General features: G+C 45.9%; 1 protein-coding gene across 1 annotated transcript; it reads left to right on the top strand.

Annotated features, from left to right (window-relative positions):
• Window positions 1-7,667: 7,667 nt before the first annotated feature.
• On the top strand, window positions 7,668-19,886 carry LOC138756392 (C-X-C motif chemokine 11-1-like). Its single transcript, XM_069922889.1, has 4 exons — window positions 7,668-7,772; window positions 15,518-15,650; window positions 16,451-16,534; window positions 18,008-19,886. The coding sequence occupies exons 1-4, from the start codon at window positions 7,712-7,714 to the stop codon at window positions 18,015-18,017; spliced, it is 288 nt and encodes a 95-aa protein (XP_069778990.1). The 5' UTR covers window positions 7,668-7,711; the 3' UTR covers window positions 18,018-19,886.
• The last annotated feature ends 436 nt before the right edge of the window (window positions 19,887-20,322 follow it).

The following is a 20,322-nucleotide window of genomic DNA, read 5'->3' as shown; positions in this document are numbered from 1 at the left end:
TTTAAAAAAGAAATTTTTTTAAATGTTTAATTTTAATATATTTTAATTTAGACACACTGCACTGTTACTGCCCTTCTGGTCCGCAAGTTCACGCCACACAAGTACCCCAGTTTTGGGGTGGCACAATTGGCATAACAGTTGGTGCTGTTGCAGCACCAGCGATCAGGACTGCGGTTCGAATCCCCCGTTGTCTGGAGTGGAGCTAGGGATTCTTTTGTCCTCTTGAAAGCCGTGACTGTCTCTTCGCTCCAGGCCAAGTCCTTCTGTTTGTGCTGCAACAGGTATAAAGGGATTGTAAAAATTGACCATGCTGACGAACTCCTGAAGGCCCTTGACTGTGTTGGGTCTTGTGAACTGCTGAATGGCCTCCACCTTCTCTAGCAATGGTATCACTCCATCCCTGGTGATGCTGTGGCCAAGAAAATCGGTCACCTCCTGGCCGATCTGGCACTCTGCTGGGTTGATTGTGAGGCCGAAGTCAGCCAGGCAGGAATAGAGCTACCGTAGGTGGGCAGCATCTTCCTGGTAGTTTCTGTTGTTGATGAGGATGTCGTCCATGTATATGAAAACAAAATCTAGGCCCCTGCCCATTGCATCCATTAGGCACTGGAAGGTCTGCGCTGCATTTTTTAGTCCAAAAGGCATGTGAAGGAAATCGAGGAGTTCGAAGGGTGTTACGTGGATGTCATCTGGATGGACAGGGATTTGATGGTAACCTCGCATCAAGTCGACCTTGGAGAAAACGGTTGCACCGTGCAGGTTGGCCGTGAAGTCCTGTATATGTGGTACTGGGTAGTGTTCCAGGGTAGCTGAATCAATGAGGTGCCTATAGTCTCCGCAAAGGCGCCAATTCCTGTGGCCTTGGGTACCATGAGCAGGGGAGAAGCCCATGAGCTGTTGGACCTACGGACAATACCCAGCTCTTCCATTCATTTGAGTTCCTCCTTGGGTAGTTGCAGCTTGTCTGAGTGTAGTCATCTGGCCTTTGCATGAATGGGTGTCAGAATGTGGTGCAGCACCCCATGTTTTGGCATGGCGGACGTGAACTGGGGCCTGAGGATAGACAGAAATTCGGCCAAGGAGCGGCTGTACCTGTGGGTGGGGGTTGGTAACAGTGGCCCCACTGTCTGGTCCCGAGCACTGGTGGCCGCAAGCTGGATCATCTGGGCATGCTCCAGGCATTTAGCTTTGAGGTCCACCGGCAGGCTGGGTGCTCGGAGGAACCGAGGAGTTGCTTCTCTACTGTGGCCAGTGTGAACCCCCAGTGGAAAGTCTCATCGCCAAGGCAGTGCACGAGGCCATGGACAGACATGGAGTGGGGAGTGGAATTGAAATGGTTAGCCACCAGGAAGATCCCCTGCCATTGCCATGGACAGAGCAAAGGTGCTCAGTGAACCATGTCTCAGTCAGCATCCAGTCTCTCTGAACAATGGGAGCACCGGATGTAGTAGATGACCCCCCCACCGCCCCCCCACCTCCACAGATATATGTTTTGTTCTATGAAATATTGAGGAACCTCAAGTGATTAATGCAATTTGTGAAATTTTTAGAAGAAGCAGTGCAAGTGCATTTCACATGTTTCACGGAGAAAGCCTTGTGAGAATATGATCTTGTTGGTGTCCAAGGCAAATAACAAGGCCTACTGACTCCACCTCTTAGACTCCTGCCCAGCATTGACTGAGCCTGAACCAGATATGGTTTGCTTGTCTGGAATCCAATCATTCTCACTTTAAAAGAATGGGCACAACGAAGATTTTCCTGAACTACAACTTGTTGGTTTCTCTCCGGTGCATTGAGGAACCCAGTGGGGTGGAGTGGGTGGGGGTGGAGGGGTTTAGAGTTCCTCAACCCTACATAACCACTTACCAGTTCCTTAATGTTTTCTGGATCCACAGTTTCAGGTTCAGCAAGCGTACCCCGATTCCAGCTTTTTTGATCTTCTTGGAGGTGCGGTCTGAAACAATTATCAGTGAAGCAGGCTCAATGGGGCTTGCCTATGAGTTCTTAGGACATTAACAGAAATACTGTCCAGGTCCGGACTTAATATTCATGTCCTGACCAAGTGTATCGTTGAGTCCCAACCCGAAATGTCATCCCACCATTTCTCTCCACAGATGCTTGCCTGACCCCATTGTGTCCTTCCAGCTTACTTTGGAAATAAGAGCAGGAGTAGGCCTGTCGTGCCTGCTCCGCCTTTCAATCATCTGATGATTGGCTCATCTCCACCTACCTGCCTCTTTCCCCTAACCCATATTTCCCCTTGGTCTTTAAATTTAAATTTAAACAAACATCACGGTAACAGGCCTTTGTGGCCCACGAGCCCATTCTGCCCAATTTACACCCCGTTAACCACCAACCCTGGCATGTTTCTTTTTTTTTTCTTTTTCTTTTTTATTTGTTTTTTTTTTGAGCCAGTTTCTCCGCCCCACCCACCCCCCCCCCCCCCCCACCCCCACAACCCTGGTATGTTTCGAATGGTGGGAGGAAACCAGAGTGTCCCGGGAAAAACCCACGCAGACATGGGGAGAACGTCCAAACTTCTTACAGACAGCGCGGTATACGAACCAAGGTCCCAGTCGCTGGAGCTGTAAAAGCATGGTGCCGATCACTACACTGACTGTGCCACCCTTAAATAATTGAGGAGTACAATGCTTTTACAGGTACACAATCCTTTATCTGGAACCCTTGGGAGACAGTGTGTTTCAAATTTTGGATTTTTACAGATTTCATAAAGCCAGGTTTAAGCCCACCCAAATTGTGCTTCTGTATCCACCCCACCCCTTCCAGTCACCCTGTCATCTCCCGCCACCCCCTTTGCCCGCCCGGCCATCCGACTCACTCTGCCGGTCTCTCGGCCGCCCGAATCACGCCTGCCCAACTTGCGCTGCCGTCTCTCTCCCCACTTGCCAGATTTTGGAACTTCCCGGATTTTGGATGTGTGGATAAAGGATCGTGTACCTGTATTTTCAAATTACATTAGATTTTGCCCTCTGTCTTTTGTCTTTTAAACTTGGCACTGTGCAGATGTTTTAGTGAAGTGCAGTATCAGCAAACTCCAAGACCTGGGAGTTAACATGCCACTGTGCGATTGGATTATGGATTTCCTCATTGATGCCCCATCAATCACTCAGGAGACTATTGTGGAGAAACCCATAGGCTTTAATTCACTTGAGAACATAGCATATCCCTACTGTTTGGTTGTCCTGCTCTGAGTTGCAGGGGGGCTGTGGAACAGCCACCTTTATACAGGAGGCTGTGAGGAGGGGCCACTGGTACAACCAGCCAATAGGTATGCTTGACCAGCTCATTATACATCACAGTGGTTTACCACACTCACCTCCAGACCACAATCAGCAGAAAGTGGTAAGAACTTCTCCTCCACAATCTCCAGCAGTACTGGAGTACCGCAGGACTGTGTTCTTAGCCCCCTGCTCTACTCACTACACATCTATAACTGCGTTGCTCGGTACGAAACTAACACCATCTACAAATTTGCCGACGATATCATGGCAGTGGGTTGTATAAAGGAAGGGGATGAGTCAGCGTACAGGATGGAGATTGAAAACTTAGCTGAATGGTGCACCAACAACAACCTTGTGCTCAGTGTCATCAAAACTAAGGAGCTGATTGTTGACTTCAGGAAAGGAAATCCAGAGGTTTACAATCCAGTGATATTTGGGGGATCAGAGGTGGAGAGGGTGAGCACATTTAACTTCTTGGGAGTCACTATCTCGGAAGATCCTTACTGGACCCAACACACCAATGGCATCGTGAAGAAAGCAGAGTTTGTGGAGGTTTGGTATGGCACCAGAAACCCTGGCAAATTTCCACAGATGTGCAGTGGACAGTGTGGTGACTGGCTGCATCACAGTCTGGTATAGGGACACCAATATCCCTGAGTGAAAACCTTTCCAAAAGGTCGTGGACACAGCCCAGGACATCACAGGCAAAACCCTCTCCACTATCGAGTACATTTACAGGGAAGCAGCAGCGATCATCGAGGATCCACACCACCTGGCGCACGCTCTGTTCTCGCTGCTACCATCAGGAAAGAGGTGCAGGTGCCACAAGACTCACATCACCAGGTTCAGGAACAGCTGCTCCCCCTCCACCATCAGACTCCTCAACAACAATCTCAATCAGGGACTCATTTACAGACTCTTGTGCACTTTATTGACTTTCATTTTTATTCTCTCTGCATTTCACAATCAGTTTGTTTACATTCATTATCTGTTTGCAGTTCTTTGTTTGGATGTTTCACGCTGTGTACAGTTTATTTTTTGCACCACAAATAATTGGTAATTCTGCCGTTCCAGCAGGAAAAAAGGAATCTTAGGGTTTTATATGATGTCATGTATGTACTCTGACAATAAATCTGAAATCTGAAAGAGTGTGTCTCAGTCAACCAAAAAATTTGCATATCCCGCATCCGCAATCCCGTAGGTGCCAGATACCATGGATTTTACTGTATACTTACTGAGGTCACCTCCAAGGGGAAGAGAATTCCACAGATTCACCATTCTCTGGAAAAATTAGTTCCTCCTCATCTACTACCCTGAATCTTGAGGCTGTGTACCCTAGTTTTAGTCACACCTACCAGTGAGAAAAAAAAACTTACCGACCTCCCTCTTGCCTATTCCTTTCATAATTTTATCCCTTTCTCCAGGATCCCCCACTCGTTTCTTCAGAATTCCAGTGAGTACAGTCCCAGATGGCTCAGGCCCTCCTTATAAGCTAAACCCCCTCATCTCTGGAATCAACTTGGTGACCCGTCTCCAAAGCTTCCTCAAGTTAGGGGAACCAGAACTACATACAGTACTCCAGGTGCAGCCTCACCAGTACCCTGTACAGTCGCGACACAACCCCCCCACCCTGGGCTCCTCGCTGTTTGCTCAAGGTTTCAGCATCATCTGCCATCCTCTGTGCTGCTGCCTTGCTCCATCTGTAGGGTTGTTGCAGACATTGCACAGCCGAGCATTGCTTTTTTCCCCACTGTCAGCTTGGAGAATGGAGGTGATGTGCCCTTTCCTGTCAGTTCTGCCAGACTGAAGGTGCCATTAAAATCATTCCCCACAATGCCCACTTGGATTCGCAAGGGGAGCAGTGGTGGGAGCTGTTGGAGGGTACAAATCATTTCATTCTTCCGTGCGGATTGATGGTGCAGGGAGAAATATTTTTCTGCCTTTGCATCTTCGACTAAGGTCGGTAGGCAGCCACCTCTTAGCTTCAAGGGCAATGCCATCCACCGAGTCTGCTTCGCTGAACGTTGTTTCCTTCTGCCTGACTGACACCTACAGGGAGTTCAAAAGGCTGGAATGGAGTCGGGTGGGGGGGGGGGGGCGTTACATTTGCTGAACCTGAAACCGGAGATCCAGAAAGCATTGAGGAATTAGGACGGGATAATGTAGGTTTACAAGCTCAAAGAGTATCAACCTGAGTCCCAGTGTGGACAAGACAAAGGAAATGCTTGTGGACTTCAGGAGGACGCAGGACCACTTCCCACTACATATCAATGGCTCCGTCATAGAGAGAGCAGGAGCACAAAGTTCCCTTGGCGTTCATTTACTGGATGGCCTATCCTGGACCCAATAGTCAGGAAGGTGCATCAGCACCTCCACCTCCCAAGGAGGTGGAGGAGGGCAAGGCTACCGGCCAACAACATTCTGCAGGAGCATAGAGAGTGTCCTGGCCTGCTACGTCATGGCGTGGTAAAGTAGCTGCAAAGTAATCGATCGGAGGTCAGTACGGAGGGCGGCTACAACTACTGAGAAGGTCACTGGGGTCTCCCCTCTATCGACGACATTTACAGGGAACGGTGTTTAAAGAGGGCTCGGAGAATCATTGAGGACCATGATCTGCAGCAAAGATGATCTTCAAAGAAGACTGAAACTGAATTCTAAGTAAAGGATCCTGACCCGAAAATGTTCAGCCACCATTTCTCGTCATGGACGTTTCCTGACCCATTGAGTTCCTCCAGCTTCTCATGACTTGCTCGCTTCACTGCAGCTGCTGTTAGATATATTTTTTTAAACTGGTGTAGGTTAGGGGAAAGTAACAAAGGGTGGTTTGATTCTGAGCAAAAAAATGCTTGTAAACCTCCCAAAATGAATTGCACCGTGAGACCAAAAACATGAAAAGCCAATGGATTTTTTCCCCCAATGGATGGGCGATAAAATTATGTCTCGACAAAATCTACTAAATACTGCAGTAAACACAAATTAAATCATGTTGATCGCACACTGTTTCTCAGGTAGTCATGTTAGTCAAGTCCAATCAAGTTTATTGTCATCTGATTGCACAAGTACAACCTGTACAACCTGTCTGCAACAACCCTACCTCAGGTCCTCGGTGCAAAGCACGCAGACACACAACCAGACGTGACACACATATGGGCAAATAATACATATGCAGGACAAGTATACATATAAGCAAATAAACATATATTGGTTCATAATTAATGAGAGTCTCAGATGGTCAGTGTGAGCAGTTCCTTTAGTCATTCAGCATTGTCACTTCCCATTGGAAGAAGCTGTTCCTCAGCCTGGTGGTGCTGGCTCTGATACTCCTGTATCTCTTCCCTGACGGGAGCAGCTGAAAGATCCTGTGTTCAGGGTGGAAGGGGATCCCCAAATATTTTTGTGTGCCCTCTTCAGGCAACCATCCCGGTGGATCACGTCGATGGCGGGTGGAGGGAGACTCCCATGATCCTCTCTGCCACTCTTACAGTTCTGTGTTTGACCTCAGATCCATTTCTCTGCAGCGACCATACCACACTGTGATGCAGTCAGTCGGGACACTCTCGATAGAGCACCTGTAGAAGGTTGACGTAATGGTGGCCAGTAACCTTGCCCGCTTTCATCTTCTCAGAAAGTGGAATTGCTGTTGCACCTTCCTGACATGTTGATTGTCCACAGTAGGTCACTAGTTAAGTGAACTCCAAGGAACTTGGTGCTCTCCACTCTCTCCACCACAGATTTATTCATGTGTAGTGGAGGGTGGTCAATCCTGGTCATCCTGACATCCACGAATCATCTCCTTCGACTTGTCCACATTGAGACTCAGGTTGCTAATCTCGCACCAACACAGCAGTAAAGGCAAATCACCTTCCCTCGTGCTGTAGCTCTCATTGATTACCTACTCCATCCTTTTAATAGGACTTCCAGTACTGCGAATAACTGCCTTAAAATACAACTGGTGTCAAATTTGGAAAATCCGAAATAAACCGCAGATGCTGGAAAACTGAAATAGAAACAAAATGCTTGGTTGAGCAGTAGCGATGGAAATAAAAACAATGGTTCTGTGTCAGAGCACTAATTGCAGTGGGACTGCCAGATTGGAATATATGTGGCCGGATTGGCTGGAAGGACAGGCAGATACTCGGAGTGGTCAACGAAGAAATGTGCACCCGGAACTCAAGCAACTCATTGTTTCGTTCACAGAGGATAAACTTTTAGAGCTTACCAATCACTCTTTCCAAAACAAAGCATAAATAAATGGAGAAAGTCTGTCCTCGCGTCATTAGTTCAGAAGAAATGACTCAAGAGCAAAAAGTTAATGACTATTCATTTATGCTTATGTTTTCTTGCAGGGACTGATGACCTAACTTCCTCTGCACTTGCTAATAAATTCAAGGTCTGGCGTACCAAATTAACACACTCTGAAGGGTGTCAACTGCTGATTGAAGACCAGAAGTGATACAAGCTCACTGACAATGAAGATTCAGACAGCATTCCTGTTGATGGCAGTAGCTGTCGTCTGCCTAGCTGTTCACGGTAAGTAACCGTTTAAATTTAGTGGGGCCACCACTATCTTCTATTTAAAACAGGGCTGATATGATTAATGATAGGGGTTTCGTTGATTCTGGAGTGAAATGGACACAGTTCTGTTAGCATAAAGATAGCCCAAATGCTTGATTTCCCACTCAATTGAAATCTTCCACCATCTCATCTAAAAGGAAAGGTGCATTGTATGATACAGAGAGTTGTTGTCTCACATCTGAAATCTAATCCAACCTAATTTAAACATCCCAGTAAGATTAACCTGTTATCTTTTCTCTGATTTAAGGAATAAATTAAGGAATTTTTTTGGAGAATTTCAATGAAAGCTGTGAGCCAATCTGGATACATTTGAAATTTATCAATCTTTTAATCTCAACAGAAGCCAGTAGCATTCACCATTAGTGTGGAAGGATGCCCCATTACAGCTGGAGTGTGGATAGGTTTTCATTTTGCAAAGGATGCATGCTTCCATTCAATATACAGAGCCTTTCTCATGTCACTTTGCCATAAACTAGTGCCATCAGGAGGAATGGCAACCAATTCATTGCAAGCAGTCTTTGAAGCTTGAGACCGATTTTCCAATATTTTCGGTTATTAGACAAGTTCTTGTCGCAAGTTATCCCAGTTACATCCATTGAATAAATCAGGGGAAATTTGTACCTTTTGAGATCTTTTCCCTATATAAAAAAAATACTAAGACTGCAGACAAACTTGGGAAGGTTTCCTAAATGGCTCCGCAAATCATTATGCTTATAACAGGGGTTCACGGTTGGCGTAGCAGACGCCTTTATTGCCCCAGTGATCGGGACCTGGGTTAGAATCCCTGTTGTCTGTAAGGAGTTTGTACATTCTCCCCATGTCTCCGTGGGTGTCCTCTGGGGGCTCCGGTATCTTCCCACCCTTCAAAACGTATCGGAGGCTGTAGGTTAATTGGGCGGCACGGGCTTGTGAGCAGCAAGGGTCTGTTACCATGCTGTATGTCTGAACTAAAATTAAAAATTGAAATTCACATTTTTAAAATTAAAATTTATAATTTATGAACTCACATCAACAGGGCACTTTTCACGTAGCAGTTAGCACAACAGGGCCAGCGACCCAGGTTCGAATCCCACATTGCCTGTAAGGAGTTTGTACGCTCTCCCCGTGTCTCCGTGAGCTTCCCCCCGGGGGCTCAGTTTTCCTTCCTCTGTTCGAATCGTAGCAGGGGTGTAGGTTAAATTTGGGGGAAATTGGGTGGCACAGGTTTGAATGGCCAAAATCTGCTTCTTCCGTGCTGTAAATAAATTAAAAAATTTACACAAAAGATTGGAATTCTACTGCTTACCGCATTGAACAAGCCTTCAAGCTACGCTGGGTCATCCGGAGTTATCCACAATTAATCCCATTGTCATTCTCTCATTCTTTTGATCTGCATCTACTCAATTTCAAATGTTTAACACAACTTTTCTTAAAATGCTTCATTCTTTGCCCCAATTATTTCATTGTAACTTGTATCGTTCTACTCTTCCTGGTTATTTATTTATTTCTGTACTCTTTGACAATTTTTGATTTGTCAAACAATGCAAAGAACCTTTTCCAATTTACCCATAAACAATTTTTCAAAATCCTTAAAAATGCAAAACCACTATCACCCTCTTGAGTCAAATCCAACTCTGAAAGAATTGTAAAATATATGCTTCACTTTATAATTTTGCCTTGATTCAAAAGTAAAATGGGCTGCCTTCTTGCAATGAACCTGTGCTTTACCCAGGTTTCTCTTTAAAGGTATTGGGGGATTTGGGGTAGATGGAAAATAAGTCATTTCATTTTATGGGATTAAAATCAAGCCCAATGAATGGCAGAGAAGTCCCCTCACTCTGGGGCCGCTAATCCTCTTGCAACGCATAACAAATGTTGTTGATACGAGATATTGCAGATACTGGATCCTGGAAGAAACAAAAATGCTGGACGATCCCTGTTTGATGCAATATCAGGAAAAAGGCAGTCGTGATGCAGAGTCACAACCTGAAACGCCATTAACGTGGACTTCTCCAGCATCCTCTAGCCTGCGCTCTGTCCTCCCTCCATTCCCTTTCCCCTTTTTTCTTCCAGCTCTCAACCTCCATCCCTCTCCATTTACAGCCATCCCCCGCTTGCTGTTGTACCCTCCCTCCATTATCCACCTATTACCTCCTGCCTTTAGGGCTGTTCTCCTTCCCCTTGCACCTCCCTCCACCATGATGTTCGGGCACCTGCCGACATTTTTTCATACCTCGAGCCTGAAACATTGGTTATGTACCTTTACCTTTGCTATATAACATCATCAACATTCATTGGAGCGACTTCATCTCCAACATCGAAGTACTCGAGATGGCAGAGGCCGACAGCATCGAATCCACGCTGCTGAAGATCAAACTGCACTGGGTAGGTCACGTCTCCAGAATAGAGGACCATCGCCTTCCCAAGATCGCGTTCTATGGCGAGCTCTCCACTGGCCACCGAGACAGAGGTGCACCAAAGAAGAGGTACAAGGACTGCCTAAAGAAAGCTCTTGGTGCCTGCCACATTGACCATCGCCAGTGGGCTGATATCACCTCAAACTATGCATCTTGGCACCTCACAGTTCGGCGGGCAGCAACCTCCTTTGAAGAAAACCGCAGAGCCTACCTCACTGTCAAAAGACAAAGGAGGAAAAACCAAACACCCAACCCCAACCAACCAATTTTCCCTTGCAATCGCTGCAACCGTGTCTGCCAGTCCCACATCGGACTTGTCAGCCACAAACGAGCCTGCAGCTGATGTGGACATTACCCCTCCATAAATCTTCATCCGCGAAGCCAAGCCAAAGAAAAAAAGAAAATAATGTCCACTGTTTGACCAGCCAGCATTGTGCGATGCACCAACAATAACTCCAAAAAACTGGAAGTGATGCAAAACTGACAGGCTTTTATTTGCTATAGAATGAAGGCACATCCATGCTGGTCAACTGTCCAGAACTGGAATGGGGGCTGTAGAGCAGTCACCTTTAATCAGGAGTCTTTGAGTGAAGCCACAGGTACAGTTGGCCAGTGGGTGTGCTCAGGCAGTTAAGTATACAGACAGTGGTTTACCACATTCACCCTTTGTTTTTAAAAAGGTTTGGCAGAGTGAATTGCGTCCGAAGTTATCAGAAATCAAGTCTTTCGGGTAGTTTGATCTGCCGCTGAGACCATCGTAGGGCCAGCTGTGGCTGCATTGCAGCAATGGGGTCCTGGACAGTCTGTCTGGGACGCCTGTCTGCAGTCGTCAGCGATGGTTGGGTGGATATGTGGCGTTGAGTCTAGCATGGTTGGGGCTGGAGTCAGATGCCATGGTTCTGGTGCATTGTGGGTGATGATAAATGAGGGGGATGTGGCGTGATCGGTAATGGTCTCTGGAACCCTGAGGGCGCTGTGATAGTACAGATGCTATCACCAATGTGTATATGTACATATGTACAGATGGTAGTGTAGGATGACTGTGATTGGCTGAGAGTGTAGCCAGACCTACTGGTAGGTCTTAAAGGATTGCTCCAAGCCAGACCAGATCATTCTGGACTGGTCAACCTACTTGTGATATGCTCCAGTCTTTTAGTAAATAAAAGCCTTGGTTTGGATCAACAAGTCTTTGGTTCTTTCGACGCACATTACAGGCGCCAGGTCCACAACGAAGATTTTGCCCTCTTGCCCGTCAGGGTACACCACATAGGTGTTTTGGGGGTTGGCGAGCAGGAGGTGGATCCTTTCGACCAGTGGGTTGGAGTAGGTCCGGCCCTGGGGACATCAGCCAGATCGGTAGCATGGTCCTTGTTGCAGACTTCCTGGGGAAAGAAAACATTCTTTTTGTGGAGTGGCATTGGTGGTGATACATAGGAGAGGTCTGATGGAGTGGAGTGCCTCAGGGAGGACATCTTACCAGCAGGAAATGGAAGGCTTCTAGACCTCAGGGCTCGGAGGACAGCCTTCCAGACAGTGTCATTCTCCCTTTCCACCTGCCCGTTCCTTCGGGGGTTGTAGCTAGTAATTCTGCTTGTGGTGATGCCTCTGGCCAGCAGGTATTGGCGCAGCTCAGCACTCATAAAGGAGGGGCCCCAGTTACTATGGATATAGCAGGGAAACCCAAACAGAATGAAGAGATTGCGTTGGGCCTTGTTGACTGTGGCAGTGGTCATGTCCAGGCTGGGGAAGGTGAACGAGAAACGTGAGGACTCATCAATGATGTTGAGGAAGTACAGGTTGTAGTCAGAAGAGGGGAGGAGTCCTTTGGAATCAATGCTCAGATGTTCAAAGGGGCAGGTGGCCTTTATCAGCTGCTCTCCGTCTGGTCGTTAGAAGGGCAGTTTGCACTCTGCGCAGACCTGGCTGTTTCTGGTCATAGTCCTGATCTCCTCGAGGGAGTAAGGTAGATTGCGGGCTTTGATAAAGTGGAAGAACCTGGTGACCCCGGGGTGGCAGAGATCATTGCAGAGGGCTTGTAAGCGGTTGATTTGTGTGCTGGCACATGTTCTGTGGGATAGAGCATCTGGGGGCTCGTTGAGTTTCCCGGGCCACTACAAGATATCGTAATTGTAGGTGGAAAGTTCAATTCTACACCTCGATATCTTGTCATTTTTGATTTTGCCTCGCTGTTGGTTGTTAAAGTTGAAAGCCACTACCCATTGGTCAGTCAGCAAGGTAAATCATTTGCTGGCAAGGTAGTGTCTCCAGTGCCGTACTGCCTCAAAAATGGCCTGGGCCTCCTTCTCGACAGAGGAGTGTAGAATTTCAGAGCCCTGCAGGGTGTGGCTAAAGAAGGCAACAGGTCTGCCCGCCTGGTTAAGTGTGGCAGCCAAAGCAAAGTCGGATGCATCACTCTCTACCTGGAATGAAATGGAATCATCCATTGCATGCATCGTTGTTTTGGCAATGTCTGCCTTGGTGTGGCTGAAAGCTGCACGGGCCTCTGGTGCCAGGAGGAAAGGAGGTAGATTTAATGAGGGGGCGAGCCTTGTCCGCATAATTGGGGATCCACTGGGCATGGTAGGAAAAGAAGCCCAAATGTCTTTTCAGGGCTTTGTGGCTGTGGGGAAGGGGGAGTTCCAAAAGTGGATGCATGCGATCAAGGTCGGGGCTGATGACTCTGTTCTCCATGACACAGCCATGGATGATAAGGTGTAACAAAATACCCATTTAGCCTTATTGTACGTGAGGTTGAGGAGTCTGGCAGTCTGGAGGAATTCTTGGAGATTAGCGCCATGGTCCTGCAGGTCATGGCTGCAAATGATGACGAGGTCCAGATATGGGAATATGGCCTGCAGCTCATACTGGTCTACCTGGAAGACCAAGACCCTGTTAGTGATGCTGAAGGGAACCTTCAGGAAAAGGTAAAGGTGGCAATCCACCTCAAAACCAGTATATTGGCAGACCTCCAGGTGGATGGGGAGCTGGTGGTTAGCTGACTTTAGATTGGTGGTGGAAAAACCCAATATTGTGGAATTTGGTTTACCATATTGGATACGCAGGGAAGAGGGTACATGTCCAGCTGTGTATCTGTTAATGGTCTGACTGTTTTTCTCCCCATTCCTAACCACCACCAATTGGGCTCTCTAAGGGCTGGTGTTGGCTTCAATGAACCCCTCATTGAGCAGCCCCTACATATCCGACCTAATAAACGACCTCGTTTGATTTCTTCAAGTACTGTCCCCAGCACTGTACCATCTACTTTGGGTAGCAACAGGTTTACAGTCAGGGGTGAGGTGAGTGAACAGTGGTGAACAGTGCAGGGGTGATCTTGAGAGTTGAGAGTCCGAGGGTCATGCGCTTTGGGAAATCTTCAGGTTACTGGCAGGAAACATTGGGGTAAGAGGCCGGGGGTGGGGTTCACTGGTGGAGTGCAGTGGACATTTTAAGAATTGCTACTAGTTGGGGCACATCCTACTCCATCATCACGCTTTTAAGGTGGCATTGGAAGTCCAGTCACAGTAGCACAGCAGCAGAGTTTAAAGTCCTTGTCATCTGTAGCCTGCATGGTCAGGGTCACTATGTAGGGACTTTGAGGCCAAGGAGAATTTATGACTCACTGGCCTAACCACGAGGGAGTAGCACTGCACTGTGTCTGGGTGAATGAAGCTCTCCATGCTCCCACTGTCAAACAGACAGCTCAACACCTGGCCATTCACCTGGATGTCCACCATTGATCTGGCGAGCTGGTGAGGACCACCTTGATCCAACGTGATGGAGGCCAATGTCAGGTTGCTGCCTGTAGCTGCAGTGGATAGTTCGTGTGTTAGGTCGAAAGATGGTGGCATCCAAGATGGCGCCCCACAGCTCGTATGCGGCACTACTGTGTCACAAAGATGGCGGTGTCCAAGAGAGTGACCCCCACGGTCCGCACGCAGCACTGCTAGTTTGGGGTGACTTTGACTTGCCCTCTTTCTCGTAATGACCTTTCTTTCCACAGTTGGAGCAGACCGTATCTTTCACCAGGCAACTTTCCCTTGGGTGTTTGCTCAGGCCACAGAAGTAACTTTTCAGGGGCTCACAGAGCACAACTGCCATGGTCAGATTGCTGGCAGTGTGTGGCGGTGGCAGTGCATCCCAAGATGGCGGCACCCAGGGCAACCACAAGGCAGCTGCATTGACAGCCGAGTAGGCTTGCATATTCTGGAGGACCACCTCCAGCATGCCTGGCAGTTCAACCACCCTCTGCAAATTGAGATGACCCTGCCCCAACAGTCCCTGAATGATGTAGTTGGACCTGATGCCTGTGATAGATGTGTGTCTAATCAGGTCCTCCATGTTCTCTGTGGCTGTCATGGCCTTGAAGTCGCAGGCTCGTCCGAGCTTCATAGAACCTGTAGGTACTCAGCGCTTGGTTCCTCGCGTCGCTGTTTTTGGGTGGCCAGGAGGTGCCTCGCGTAGAACTCATTTATTCTCTTTAGGTACTGGCCCTTCAGAATGTCCATCACGTCTGAGTACAACACAGCATCCCTGATTACTGAGTACACCAGGGGCCTGACCCGGGAGTGTAGTACCTGCAGCTTGTCGTTCTCTGAGCAGGCGATGGCAGATGATGCCTGCAGGAACGTTTCGAAGCAACGCAGCCAGAGTTCGAAGTTGGTGGAGGATTCAGGTGCTTTCCAACTTCTCCGGCTTCAGGATCTGCTCCATTGTCAAAATTTATTGCGAATAAAATTGATGCACCATCAATAACTCCAAAAGACTGGAAGTTATGCAAAACTGACAGGCTTTCATTCACAATAGAATGGAGGCACATCCATGCTGGTCGACGGTCCTGAACTGGGCAGGTGATTGTCGAACAGTCACCTTCATACAGGATTAGTAAGGGATTGCTTAAGGTGGTATGTAGGTGGAAAGAAAAGTTTTGAAAACGACTGTTTTAAATCGTACCTCATCGACTTATTATGTGCACGGTTTCGTAACTCCAAAGGAAATGAGCCAATCACATTTTTTCAAGCAAAATATTTCAGTAACAGTTGGGTCAATTGGAGCAGTGGTTCTCAACCTTCCCTTCCCACCCTTAAGTAATCCCTTACTAATCACAGAGCACCGATGACATAGGGATTACTTAAGGTGGAATGTGAGTTTTTAAAAAATGATGCCCATCCCTAATCTAGTGTAATTAGGAACAGTCAGTGAAAATGTTCACAATTGGGTATAAATTTTGAAAACTATCTTAAATGGAATTTTCTGTATTGAATGATCCATTTTAGATCTTTCTCGTTCTTTTTTCTTTCACTGCAGGTCTGTGTTTAACAAATACAAAAATCTCAAGGTGCAGATGTGTGAAAGTCTCATCACAATTCATTCACCCCATAAGATTTAAACATATCGACATCTTTCCTCAGGGCCCCTACTGCCGAAAGGTGGAGATTGTGTAAGTACTCAAGCAAATTCAATCTCCTGCACTCTAATAGTGAAGCTAAGAACTCAACATTGTCATCCTGAATAAAAGTGTACTTTGGATGAATTTTGTACCCTTAGGAGTTGATCAATCATGCATTACTCTGAAGGGAGAACTGAATTTCTCCTATGATAAAATCCAAATCACCATTTATTATTGACTCTTTTGGAGAAGGGAATGGTGTAAATCTATCCCATTGTCTTGTTATAGTTTGAGTTGGTTATTAACATGATTTGTCTTTATTAAGTACTTAGTCAAGAAAATCTACAGATGTCACAAAGGCTTGGATGTAATTGATTAGAATTTTGCATCCATTGGCATATATTGCCTTTTTTTGGTAACTCCATAAACATTGTCTTTTTGGTTTATTTATCTATATATAGCTGTCTCGCGCTTCATAAATTCCCATTCATTTAAATTGTGAAAGAGAATTCACTTCCAGAATTCTACATTCTTGTGTTAACATTTCAACAACAGTTGTGGGAGGGGGGGGTGGGTGGTGGCACGATTGGCATAGTGGTTAGCGCAACGCCTTTACAGCACCAGCGATTGAGATCGGGGTTTGAATCCCGCGCTGTCTGGAAGGAGTATGTTGTGCGTCTGCGTGGGTTTTCCCCTGGGACACTGGTTTCCTCCTACCGTTTGAAATGTACCGGGGGGGGGGGGGGTGGGGTGTAAATTAGGCGGCACAAGTTCGTGGGCTGAAATGGCCTGTTACCGAGCCGTAGGCCTAAATTTAAAATGTAAAAATATTTTCTCTTTACGTATGGCAGAATTACCTTGAAGAACGAGATGAAGGTCTGTGTGAATCCAAAAACTTTATGGGTCAAAAGAGTCATTAATATCCTGACTGAAAGGTAAATCATATTAATTGATGATCAATTTTTTGTGTTAACTGGATTTTAGTTGACTGTAGTGCCAACAACCTACAAGCACAAGACACACGACTCAAGGTCACATACGGCAGCCACTTAAAACTGAATTCATATTATCTAGGTGAAAGAAAGATATGGATTTATAGAATGTCTTTCATGACCTGAGACATCTCAAGTCCATAAGACCTTAAGACATAGGAGCAGAACTAGGCTATTAAGCCCATCGAGCCTGCCCCACCATTCAATCATGAGTTGATCCATTTTCCCACTCAGCCCCACTGCCTGACCTTCTCACCATAACCTTTGATGCCCTGGCTAATCAAGAACCTATCAATCTCTGCCTTAAATACACCCAATACCCTGGCCTCCACAATCACCTGTGGAAACAAATTCCATGTATTCGCCACCCTTTGGCTGCAGAAATTCCTCCACATCTCTGTGGGTACCCTTCAATCCTGAAGTTGTACTCTCAGGTGTTCGACTCTCCCAGCATGGGAAACAACCTTTCTACATCTGCTCTGTCCATGTCTTTCCACATTCAAAATGTTTCAATGAGATAGCACCCCACCCCCACCCCCATTCTCCGAATTTACGGCGAGTACATGCCAAGAGCTGCCAAACTTTCCTTATTTCTTTCATTCCCGGTATCATCATTTTGAAACTCCCCTGAACTTTCTCTAACGACAGCACGTCCTTTCTTAAATGAGGAGCCCAAAACCGCTTGCAATACTCCGAGGTCTCACCCTATAAATTATCAACATCACTTCTCAGCACTTAAATCCCACTCCTCTTGGCAGTATTGCGTGCATTTGTGTCATCCCCACTGTAACGCAGGGAGAACAGTCAAAGGGCGGATGAGCCTTCTCATAGGGTCAACGGCCGTCGAGTAAACACGTGGCGTGAAGCGCATAAAGGGCATCCCTTGCATCGAAGCTTGTTCTGGCCATTCACTGCAACAGAACTTCCCCGAGCCGTTGGGGAATGTCAAGAGGGTAGGGTCTGGACCTTTGCAACCACCTACTCACCTAAAATCCATTCATGCACATGCTGTTCCTTTCTGAGGAGTGGAGTATCCTATCAAACCCCACAAACTGAGAGGAATCATTGTCCTATGAGACAACTAGCCAGAAGAAGTCGGAAATGCAAGGGGCTAATTTACTTTTGGTAAACTGCATTGTGAAAATGGCCAGATAATTTATTTTTATTTGTGCCAATTAAAGGTAATGTGATAATACAGATTTTCTTTGAAATGGAGTACTGAGGCTTTTACATCCACCTGAGTGAGCATACTTGAATCCAAAAGACAAGATTTTTCCATTAACCTTGTGATTGTTCAGTCACTAATCTCCTCGTAGAATGCAATACTTTAGCCAGCAAATTTCAATAAATGTCATCAGCAATTAAAACCAATTTCACATTTTCAACTCATCTTGTTTCTTTTTTGGTATTTCCTAGAAACAGATAAAAATGAAGGCTCTTTGCCACCAACTGCAGCAAACGCATTGGCTCAGTGAAACAAAGTGTTCTTCCGAAAAGCAGATGGCATCCATTTTCAAGGCAGGCTTTGCATTTAAAGGTGCAGTCTGGCAGTCCTGCACATAGCTAAAACGTATTCTCTTTCTCTCACTGACAATTTGGTGACTATTGCAATATATAGAAATCCATATAAATCTTTGTAATCTATCACTTGTGTCTAACTATTTCACAGAGCTTATGAGGCATACGTCTGAATACAGTGACGTTTTTTTATTCAATAAATTGACGATAATGAAAACATATAATTATTTTTCCTCTGCTGACAAGCATCTGAAAGAATTATTCCTTCAGTTGATTTAAGTGGATAGAAGGGTCAAAGCTGTCATGTTTTAAGTTATCATGCTCTAACATTGACCTCTGTAAATTGGAAACAAAAGCAATGTGAAAACTAGTTGGCTAGAGAATTTTGCTGGTTGGCTAGCGAATTTTGCTGTAGTTGGCGAGTGAATTTCATAACTTATTCATGATAATAAATTCTGAATCAATGTAATAAATAATAGAACATTACAGCACAGTACAGGCCCTTCAGCCCACAACGTTAAGCTGACCCGTGTAAAATGACTCACAAAAATATCATTTTTCTCCACCTCACATCCATAACCATTCAAATGCCATTTTGGTAAGTCATAGGGCTAGAAATCGAAGGGCTTCCAAAAAGTGGGAAGGTGGCACATTCCTCCCTTCAACCCCCCCCCCTTCCCCCCTCAAACTCCCACTCCCATTAGCCAAACCACAAAATTTTGTTGTGTGCAAACAGCAGAAGGATATTGGGGCCCAGGTGGGTGCCAGGTTGTTGCTGTGGGCGGGTCAGGCTAAGTTGAAGAGAAGATTGTGGAAACCAGATGGGTTAATGTGGCTGGTTTCAAATTGAGTGAGTTGTGCTTCATAATAAATAAGGCCTCTTAGGGTAAGAGAAGCAAGGGTTGGAATGGGGGGAACAAACACCAAAAGTACTTAAAGTGGGACATACCCAGAGGGGAAAGGGCACCTCACTTCTCCTTTTAGCAACACCAGTGCAGATCTTAACCTGCATTTGGGTTGCAAGGTCCACACCTTTCACAAGATTTCCCCCCCCCCCCACCCCCCACCCCATGTCAGAACATGCAGGAAATAATAAAGTCTCCAGGAGTGTGTACATCACACAAATGAAAGGCTCAGAATAAATTTCCAAACATCTTTAATGATCAGGTTTCTGATAAAATCCCATCACCTGGAACATAAACTTTACACCAAAGAATTTCTAGCTCATTGGTCAGCATCCCAATTATCACTTAGCACAGGTAAATTGTTATCGGCAACTCGTCAATTATCTCTTTTTGTAATCACCAGCTCATGTTATTTACTGTCATTTGATACAATTCCAGTAATTGATCATTCTGTTCATCTTTCTAATGTACATTTAAATGCTGTTACAAGTATCCCTGGAGTATTTTCTACCAATTTACATGTATAAACTTGGGACAGCACAATGCTATTACAGCACCAGCGAACCCAGGTTGGAATCCGGCACTGTCTCGAAGGAGTTTGTACGTTTTTCCCATGACTGCACATGGTTTCACCCCTCAAAACAAACAGGGGACAGACATTAATCAGAATATTTGGACAGCAAGGGTTCGCGGGCTGCAAGGGCCCTATTACTGTGCTGTTTGATTAAACTTCAAATAGAATCATGCATAGGTATTGTATAATAAGAGCATGCATGGAAGAATTGTGTGGACCAATTGAGATGAATTTCAATGCCTTGATATACTGTGCACTGCTCCTCATGGATCAATAAAGGATGTTGGTTTCGTCGTTCCATTCTTGTTGCTCACTTTACTGTGAAAAAAGCTGCAGACGTTATACACATTGACCAGTATGGAATATTCCTGGAGAAGTGTATAGTGGCTGCATGGAAGTTCGACTCTCCACTTAGCATTACATGCTGGAGTACGGAAATGTGGAGTTGCATTCCCCTGGAGACTTATAACGGAAGTATGATACGTTCACCAAAGTGTAGCAGCCGTACCTGGGGCACATGGGTGCGCAGATATGATCTATACTCCCCGTTAAGAAAGGAATCAAATTACTTTGGAAAATATACCTACTACCTTTCATTATGTATTCATTAATCCGTGACTAGGTAACCATTAACTATGTAATTCAAATACATTGTTTATAGAAAATATTCATGCAATTAAGTAACAGCCACAGTATGTAGAAAAGTTGGCTGATTATAGGATGAGTAGAATTTT

The sequence above is a fragment of the Narcine bancroftii genome, chromosome 3 (genome assembly GCF_036971445.1).
Source record: "Narcine bancroftii isolate sNarBan1 chromosome 3, sNarBan1.hap1, whole genome shotgun sequence".
NCBI lineage: Eukaryota > Metazoa > Chordata > Chondrichthyes > Torpediniformes > Narcinidae > Narcine > Narcine bancroftii.
Note: the sequence above shows the minus strand (reverse complement) of the source record. Positions and strands in the feature narration are given on the sequence as shown.

Bases quoted from the DNA above. Each gene is read 5' to 3' on its own strand.
- LOC138756392 (XM_069922889.1), top strand. From the start codon at position 7,712: ATGAAGATTCAGACAGCATTCCTGTTGATGGCAGTAGCTGTCGTCTGC. The intron at 7,773-15,517 runs GTAAGTAACCGT...CTTTCACTGCAG, and splicing joins CGTCTGCCTAGCTGTTCACG to GTCTGTGTTTAACAAATACA. The intron at 15,651-16,450 runs GTAAGTACTCAA...TACGTATGGCAG, and splicing joins TGCCGAAAGGTGGAGATTGT to AATTACCTTGAAGAACGAGA.